The 9,832-nt window shown below is 39.8% G+C and overlaps 1 protein-coding gene across 1 annotated transcript in view; it reads left to right on the forward strand.

Moving 5' to 3' along the window:
- Positions 1-9,540, forward strand: part of LOC116508938 (vitellogenin-1-like) — a 54,584-nt gene extending 45,044 nt beyond the window's left edge. The window contains exons 27-32 of the mRNA XM_032217785.1: positions 1,177-1,313; positions 2,058-2,199; positions 3,799-3,922; positions 4,481-4,679; positions 8,533-8,618; positions 9,395-9,540. Of these exons, the coding sequence (XP_032073676.1) occupies positions 1,177-1,313; positions 2,058-2,199; positions 3,799-3,922; positions 4,481-4,679; positions 8,533-8,618; positions 9,395-9,540 (834 nt within the window). The remainder of the gene's footprint in view (positions 1-1,176; positions 1,314-2,057; positions 2,200-3,798; positions 3,923-4,480; positions 4,680-8,532; positions 8,619-9,394) is intronic.
- Positions 9,541-9,832: the final 292 nt, after the last annotated feature.

Here is a 9,832-nt window from a genome sequence, read left to right on the forward strand (position 1 = left end):
TCTGGACTTTCTGGTTTTTCTTTGAAGACATTTTGTTTCTCATCCAAGAAGCTTCTTCATCATCCAAGAAGAACTTCATCTTCAAAGAAAAACCAAAAAGTTTAGTTGTCTCTTGATAAAGCATCTTTGGGACAACCATGACCTGGATAACTGAGAACCTCCATACACATTCCATTATTAATCATAAGTCATTCTAGTGGTTATTTTACTATTTCTCTTTTGCTTTTTTTTTACTAAATAATTACAGAAGCCAATGTATTCCAAAACTTTCTTTCTTTTTTTTTCTTTTTTTTTATTAATAAGGATGATACAAAAGCCAACAGATTGCAAAAACAATACAACATCAACATCTGTTTTGCTTTACATTTGACTACATTTCGAGGCATTTCCATAATGACAAAATCATTTTAAACATCAAAAACTACAGTCATCTTCTTTCCTCCCTCCCTCTTTCCTTCCCTCGTTTCTTCTCTCCTACTCCCCTTCCTTCCCTCCCTCCTTCTCTCCTTCCCTCCTTCCTTCCCTCCTTTCTTTTCTCCTTCTCTCCTTCTTTTCCCCCTTCCTTTCCTCCTTCCTTCCCCCCTTCCTTCTCTCCTACAGGAAGGAAAGAGGGAAGGAAGGAAGGAGAGAAGGAGAGAAGAAAGGAGGAAAGGAAGGAGGGAAGAAAGGAGGGAAGGAAGGAGGGAAGGAAGGAGGGAATGTCCAAAACTTTCTTGGTTGGGCTACATTTGTGGCCTAAAATTAATCCAGATTTTTATATTAAATCAAAGTCATTTAAAATCAGTGGTATTTTCAAATAGGGCTCTTGAAAGGATTCCAGTACCAGATTAACATTATAAGAGTAACAAAACAGGGAGGGGAGGAATGATAATCAAATCTTATCAGGAAGGGATTTTAGAATCAAAGTTCGTAAACCACAAATATTCTTTTGATTTACCAGTAATTGGTAAATCATTCAGCATACCCCTATCCATTTTAGAAGCACTCAGGCTTGAATTATGATGGAGCAGAAAATATTTCTCCAAATCCTTTGGAATAGTATAGCATGGCTAACAGCCTTAGGCTACCCAAAATTGTGATACCAAATCCATTAATGAGGTGATGCAGCCCCATGATAACCCTACATACAGTTTTTCTTTTAATTTCTATCACATTTGTGTTTACATCCTCTTCAAGTATTCTTTGAGCTGGGGACATGAATGCAAGGATTACAAAATAGAACTCACGCGGTCCATCGGCGAAGTTGCAATTTATAAAGCTCTCCAACTGAAAGTGAAATGGAACAAGATTCCTTTCTTCAAATATCCTTTCCGGTAATATCTCTGTAACTTCTCATTCTTCTAATTGTGGATTTTTCAAATGTTTCTTTCAATGAATGTGGGTTAAATTTCCTAGTGAGAAATACAGGAAGTCCTGAGCTTACAATCACAACAGAGCCCAAAATTTCTATCGCTAAGTGAATTTGGTCCCATTTTACAACCTTTCTTGCTACAGCTGCTAAGTTAGTAACATTGTTGTTTAGTGAACCTGGCTTCCCCATTGATTTTGTTTGTCAGAAGGTCCCAGAAAGATGATTGCATGACCCTGTGATTATCATAAATATGAGTCCGTTCTAAGCGGCTGAATTTTGATCACATGACCATGGAGATGCTACAATGATCATAAGTGTGAAACATGATCCTGTCACTTTTTCCAGTGCTTTTAAAACTTCAAACAATAAGCCGAAGAGCACCTGTATGGAAAGAAATGTGGTTGAAACCTGGGGGAAGAGTCTTATGGTTAGAGATGGAGGGAAAAATGCCTACACAATCTCTTTTCCTTTATCCCCACAATACATGCACATGCACACACACACTCACACACATAAAGACAAATACACCCAAGCAGCCATTTCAGTCCATTTGGGATGATGGAAAGGGAATTAAGGTTTCCTAACCCCACTCTTAGTTTTGGGTGGGAGAGAACATTGTTGGATTATGGGGAGTGGGATTCCGGAGGTGGGAAAGTTTCAACTTTTCTCTGAAATAAATCACATTTATTATTTGATTTTTCCCTAGGTATATGTATTTAGTTTCTGGAATTGCATATCGTTTGGGCTTTTCCATAGTTTATGAGAGGAAGGCTCATGGACGTGAAATTACAGTCAGAATTATTGAAAAATCTCTAGAAGCTTATGATGTCATCATTAAAATTCCTGATGTAGGTGATCATTTTCCATTTTCTCAAATTATTAATACAGTTCCACTTTTGGATTTTGATAATTAATGGAATGATATAGTCGAAAGGAGAGACAGTGCCACAGGCAGGTATTTCAAAGGACATGATAGTGAGATCATTTAAAGTTGAAAATGTAGATTATATCAGTTCCTGTCCTTAATAATTTTGTGTGGTATGTTTTTCTAAACTAAGAGACCTAAATATAGGCCATTTCCCTATTCTTTTTAACCTGTGAAGAAGATTTTTTCTGCTGTTGTCTATTGGCCACCTATCTGGGCAGGTTTATCCACTAAACGTGCTTTAATTATTCTTGGAAATCCTAGTAATATTACTTGGGAAGATTTTTATGAAGTGAGAAAACTGGATCAGAAAAATAAATATCTGAGTCTTCTCAGTTTGAGGTAGACTTTCTCAAAAAATAGGCATCCTTATTACCACTAAGAATATTTACGCAATGAAAAATGTGTTATAAAGTGGATCTCTCCTTACGGTCACTCAGCTTACACATATGAAACCCCTCCTCCTTTGCTTCCTACCTAGTGCAACAACTAGGTAGGTGAGGCTGAGGTTTTTTGGCACATAATCCAAGTGAGCAAGGGGGAAAGTCTGATAAGAAACAGACACTCTTGCAATGGAGACATCTCAATGGAAAGACCAAATTTTCTCTCGGGTGTTGTAGCAAAAAAGGTACAAGAAGAGCTCAGAACAATACCCATTACAGGTGCAATGTGGACCAGGGGTGAAATGCTAGTGGTTCGGGCCAGTTTGCCCGAACCGGTAGTAAAAAAATGCTTTCAAAAAGTTTTTAAAAAATTCTGACAATCAGCTGTGCTGCATGATTTATATTCACTAGAATATAAATCGTGTGGCCCAGCTGTCCTCCCCCTCCATCGCTGTTCTACTTGCCTTTCCAGAAAAGGCTTCTTAGCGCCTGCGGTATACCTACGGTGCACCTGTGTTGCGCCTGTGCAAAGCACATGTTTGGCGTGCATGCGCATGAAGCATGAGTGTACCCATTAAACAAATGGGTGTGCATGAAGCATGCATGTGCACATGAAGCACACATGTGCGCACGAAGCAAACTGGTATCAGACTTCAGAGCATTTCATCCCTTATATGGACTTGCACAGAAAACATAGTCCTTGATTAATGACCATTTATTTAGCAACTGAATCCATGATATCTCTGAAAATAATGTGATGATCAGTCCTTGCCACTTACAACCACTGCAGTGTCCCTGCAGTCAAATAATTTAGAATCAGGTGCTCGGTAACCCTTATGCACTTACGACGGTCACAGCTCAATTCTCCATAATCTGCTTTTTAATCTGCATATTAGGGACTATTTTAGGCATTCATTTTTAAACCCTTTATAATCCATACAAAATTATTGTGACTAAGAAGAGCTGGATGAATGGAAGAACTTGTGTTTCCCCTTCTTGTGTTTTGTTTCAATCGTTTGTTTATGGCTCAATAAATAAAATAATGGTTTTAGGTGATAAACATTTCTCTTAGTGAAATGTTAAGTTAAAATGCGTTTGTAGCAGCATTGGTCTTTGTGTCTTCGCTATTTTTTTTCCAGAGAACCTTTTACATGGGTGATTTCTATCCCGATTTTCTTCCCATGGGCATCCCAATACCATATTATCAGGAGCCAAAATTAAGGAAATTGAATCGAGCTTTATGGCTCTTCAAAGAAGTTGAAGGTAAATTAATGTTGTTGTTACACTAAGGCTGTACCTACCTAATAGACTAACCAGTATTAACTATGTTCATTTTTTCACTGCAATTTTTTGGTTAGCATAGAGCTGAATCTAAGCTTAATGTTGTTTCAGTGAGGCTGGTTGAAATTATTGAGACTTAAGGTAATTATTATGTTATTTAAGTCTGATTGATTTCAATGTATCCACTTTAATCCTAACAATGATTAAATATGATTTAATAATATAATCATTATTATAATAATATAATCAATAATGATCCAACCCATCGTTTTGAGCTTTTGCTCCTTAGCATATAGTCCCATTCATATCAACTAGAGATTCTTAATTAAGCCTTATTCCTACATAAATATATTAACAAACATCATTTGCAACATGCTTTGAAATTGTTATCTTAGTTGTGTATGTAGCAGGATAGGTTTATAAATGATTCCATGTTTAATGTCATTATTTGGCAAAAGTTGAGGGTTTGTTTAGGTTTTTCACTTTCCAATAGGTAGGACTGAAGTTTAACTCTGACGCTACTATTTATTTCCTTATCAGCTGTGTGTGAGGTGCAGGGTGAAAGGATTACAACCTTTGACAACAAGGCATTCAACATGAGTATTGCCAACAGAGAATGTGACCTTCTGATAGTTAAGGATTGCACCACATCTGACAGTTATAAATCGCAATTCCAAATATGGATCCACAATCCCAAACCAGGTTTCCCAAAAGAAATTCACATATCCATTAATTCAACGTAAGTTTAAACAAACAGACAGTTACTTCAAGTTTCTTTCCAGTAGTTTCTTTTTCAATATTTTTTTTAAATGGCTTTCTTTTTCCTTGGAAATTATTCTGTCATTCTTGTTCAGAGGTTTCTTATCATTTGAGTTTTTAATTTCTCAAATCTGTAAAATCATGCAAAGATGACCAGGTTTTACAAACAGTGAAGGGCTTAGAATCCCATTAAGTTTGAACATTCCAACTAACACAGCCATACAGGGAGTTACAAGAATGAATTTCAACCTGATCATTTAAAACTCAGCTCGTTCATGGAAATCCTAGAAAGCCTAAACATGTGATGAGAAATCTGTGGTTCTTTGTGGGTGAAGAGTAAAATGTACATCATCTGCTACCGTGTATCCCCGAAAATAAGACAAGGTCTTATTTTCTTTTGCCCCACGAAATATGGCCTTGGGCTTATTATTGGTGAGGGCTTATTATTTTCTGGGGCAGATGAGAAGCGAGGTGCACCTTTTACCTTTCCAGCTCCGGTGCATTCCTCGCCATTGGGTTCAGGGAAGCCGCTGGTAAAAAAAAAACTCTTCTCACGAGTTCAATCAAACTTCTTGAAGTTGCAAGAAGGGGTTTTTTTTACCAGGGGCTTCCCTGGACACAATGACGAGGAACACAATAGACCTGGAAAGGTAAGAGGCATGCCTCGCAGCCCAACACCGCCCACCTCGTCCCAATGGTAAAGGCAGCCTGCCTGGTTCCCTTCCCTGCCGTCCCTTTAGCGAGGGGTGGTGGGTAGGGGGGGAGAAGTGAGGTGCACCTCTTACCTTTCCAGGTCCATTGCATCCCTCACCCTTTCATCCAGTGAATCCCCTTGTAAAAAAAAAACTTCTGAGTTCAACTCGTGAGGTTTTTTTTTTACAAGGGGCTTCAATGGGTGAAAGGGCGAGCAGAGCTGTCAGTCTCTGGTAGCACTAGGACGTACATCTCACTTCTCTCCCCCCACCTGCCACCCCTTGCTATAAGGACGGTGGGGGAGGGAACCAGGTAGGCTGCCTTTACCATTGGGGCAAGGTGGCTGGTATTGGGCCACGAGGTGCACCTCTTATCTTTCCAGGTCTGTTGCATTCCTCGCCCTTTCATCCAGTGAAGACCCTTATAAAAAAAACCTCACAAATTGAACTCACAAGGTTTTTTTTACAAGGGGATTCACTGGACAAAAGGGCAAGGAACGCAACGGACCTGGAAAGGTGAGAGACATGCCCCGCTTTCCCCCCCCCCCCTCCACCTGCCATCCGTCACTAAAGGAACAGCAGGGAAGGGAACCAAGCAGACTGCCCTCGGGGTGGGGTGGGTGGTGTTTTTTTGCATGAGAACGAATAGGTGGGAGGGGGTGATCGCATTGCTGGCTTGCCGCTGTTTTGCAGCGGGCTCTTTTTGTGTGGGAGGGAAGGGCAGGAGGTGAAAGCACTTTGCTTTGCCTGCCGCTGTTTTTACGGCGAGCCCTCGTTTTGCCCCGCAAGCTGTACTGGTAGGTGGTACAGTGGTAATGGCAGGGACTGGTTGTGCATGCGCTTAAATAGTTGGGGGCGGGCTTATTTTTTTGTGAGGGCTTATTATGGTGCATGCTCTGAAAGCCCGATTGGGCTTATTAGCAGGGCATGTCTTATTTTCAAGGAAACACAGTAGTGATGCTGTTTTAATTTCTAATTAAAGCTGGAAAGCATGTGATCCATACAAGTCATTGGATCTCATACTGTCTTACTTCATAAGTATATAAGGAATTAACAGAATTACTTCTCAAAAAGTCAACACAGCACAAAAGTGTTGCTAACAATAACTAGTTGCCTTCCCTAAACATATATTCTAGAACAGTGATGGTTAACCTTCTTGTTGTCGTGTGCCAAAAGCCCATACCCATAATGCAATGTGTGCGTGACACCACTCCCATATGCAATGCCCCCTGTGTATGTGCGCATGATGCTCCCGCACTCCCCCTGCCCCTCTGCATGCACACCCGCACCCCATTTTGTGCCTAGTAGGCCTCCCTGCATCCTCCTGGGACCACAAATGGGCCATAGGGGGCACTGCACCCCTTTGCACTTCCCGATTGCCCCAATGTATGCACATGCAACCCCCTGTGCATGTATGTGCATATCCCGTATGCAACATGCCTCCCCCATGCATGTGAGGCAGAGACCCAAAAATTAGCTGGCCGGCAGGAGGTATGCGCGCCTGCGCAATGGAGCTGAGCTGGAGCGACGGCTCACATACTGACAGAGAGGGCTCTGTCTCCAACCTGCAGGATATGTGCCATAGGTTTGCCATCACTGTTCTAGAATATAATATGGCTGTCTACCACCTTTATAGAATTACAGGACAAACTTATAACCATGAATGTGGGTTACAGAGAAATACTTTTAATTTACTAATTAGTAAAAAAGAAAAAAGAAAAAAACAGCTATACAGTAGCTCAGATGCTTGATAATCTTTTATCCATAGAATGGTCATAAATACTGTAACATTAAAATCTATGAAATTACTGTAACCTATTGTGTCATTTATATACAAGTATTTTTCAAACAATGGGATGACATAACAGATTTAGAACAAATTAATGATTTATTAATTTATAATTTATATAATAAATTAATTAAAAATTAAATGAAAACAATAGAGAGATTGTAAGGTAGCATGAATAGAGGAAGAATCTTTATTTCTTTCAATTTATGACATTTAGTTTTAGTTGAAGAGTCATGGTATAGAAGAAGTGCTCTAGATGATTTGAAGTAACTCAGTGTGAGAGCCAATAAAAGAGAATATTTGTGCGTTGCTGATGTTATCTAGTTTGGTAATGAAACGTCTGCAAGAAAACAACCAAGCTCAGAAAGCACCAGGGGCCCCCTCAGTGTTGGTTGCTGGTGACAATGAAACAGCCTTTTATTCCTCTAGTTCAGGCGTGTCAAACTCAGTTTCATTGAGGGCCGCATCAGGGTTGGGTTTGACCTCGGGGTGGGGGGGACCATGGCTAGTGTGGGCATGACCAGCTCAACATCACTCATTGAGGGTCTGTTTTCAGCCAAGATAGCCTCCTGCAGCCTTCTGCCAGCAAAAACGGAACTTGGGGAGACCATGTATGACTCACCTGGGCTCCGTTTTCAGCTGCGGTGGCCTCCTGCAGCCCTCTGCCAGTAAAAATCAAGTTCAGGGAGGCTGCATATGATATCCCCAAGCTCTGCTTTCACTGGCAGAGGGCTGCAAGGGGCCATCAGAGCATGAAAGAACTGCATGCAGCCCTCCTAAGCTCTGTTTTTGTTGGCAGAGGTACCATGGGCTGGTCTTTCACTGTTTCTAGGGCAGCCCCATGGGTAGATCTAAGCAACCCACAGGCCAGATCCAGCCTACATGTCTTGAGTTTGACACCCCTGCTCTAGCTAGATCACCAGTGGGAAATCTTTTCAGGCCAATCTGAATTATATAAGAACAGGGCCTCTTTTCAATCCTAGGCAGCAACAGATGTTTCTCTATCAGGATGGTAATAAAAAATATCTGCTGCAAACTCTACATAGGCATCAGGAAGGGTATCTGGCCAGTAAACACTCAGCTCCGTTCAGTTGTCCCAATTCCACACCGATAAAAGAGATTATAGGGTCATAAAAAGAAAAAAAAATGTATCTGTTTCCATATTACCATTATTATCATCACGTCCACTGCAACTTTAGTACATTAAACCAAATTTCTTCTATTCAAGCTCTAGTGGGTATAGCAAAATTATTTCTTCAGAGAAAAGCTGACTCTTTTCTGCTAATTATTCTTCTTCTTCTCCTTGTTTAACTTTCTAACAAAATGCATTTTTTTGCTTTTCCCAATGGCAGAGAAATCATAATCCAGGATTCCTCAGGGACTCTGAATGTGTTACATAATGAAGCACCAATATCAACAAATAGAGAAGCCAACAGAGGTACTGATGCCATATTTTATATCTTAAATAATAGAAATCAGTTCATATACTCTATGTAGTCTGGTTCCGTTACTTTATTTTTTTCAATAATTATTTTAACATTTTTATTTTAAAAAATGAAGTTGAATTACTTAGTAATTTCTACATACCATAAGAATGTAGCAAAATGACACTTGAAAAGAAGGGAACATTTATCAATAATATCCTACCCACAAATTGGATGTGCATATTTGTACCTGAGACAAATTGGCATCCCAGAATTTGAAAGAAACATGATTGCATGGAAAGAATCCTGAAGCAAGAATCATATAGAATTAAGGTAAAGGTAAAGGTTCCCCCGTACATGTGTGCTAGTCATTTCTGACTCTAGGGGGTGTGGCTTATCACTGTTTCAAAGCCAAAGAGACAGCGCTGTCCGAAGAGGTCTTCGTGGTCATGTGGCCAGCATGACTAAATGCCGAAGGCATACGGAACACTGTTACCTTCCCACCAAAGGTGGTTCTTATTTTTCTACTTGAATTTTTACATGCTTTCAAACTGCTAAGTTGGCAGAAGCTGGGACAAGTAGCAGGAGCTCACTCAGTTACGCAGTGGTAGGGTTTCAAACCGCTGATCTGTCGACCTTTTTGATCAACAAGTTCAGAGTCTTAGCCACTGAGCCACCATGTCCCTTTTATGTAGAATTATGCAATGGCTATCTCTAAGGGTTTGTATATGTGTTTGAAAACTCTTGTAGTAAACAGCCAGCCTTTTAAAGCTATGCTTTCTCTTTGTAGAAAACATTAAAATTTTCAGAAGACCCAATAAAGTTATTATCGAGGCTGTCGAATATGGCTTGGAAAGCGTGGAATATGATGGTGTTATATTGAGAGTAAGTCAGACTGCTGTTTTTGTGCAAGAATTTCTTATTTTTACTTTTTAAAAAATCACATTGCAAGAAAAATTCACTTGAACTTCTATAGCAACATGTCATTTGTTCTAGATAAAAACTTCTGCAAAAGTACAAAACAAAACCTGTGGACTTTGTGGAGACTACAATGGAGAGAATATTGCTGGCATTGAGCAATACTGATTTTTAATTCCCGAACCTCGGCAGGATTCAGGTATGTATTGCAGGTTTCTGAAGTTTGAACATTTTAGAGATAGAAATTAATTATAATTATAAATGTTTTTATAAATGTTTGAAGCAGCACATATTGGATTGAATAATAGTG

This window comes from Thamnophis elegans, chromosome 5, assembly GCF_009769535.1.
Source record: "Thamnophis elegans isolate rThaEle1 chromosome 5, rThaEle1.pri, whole genome shotgun sequence".
NCBI classification, from domain to species: domain Eukaryota; kingdom Metazoa; phylum Chordata; class Lepidosauria; order Squamata; family Colubridae; genus Thamnophis; species Thamnophis elegans.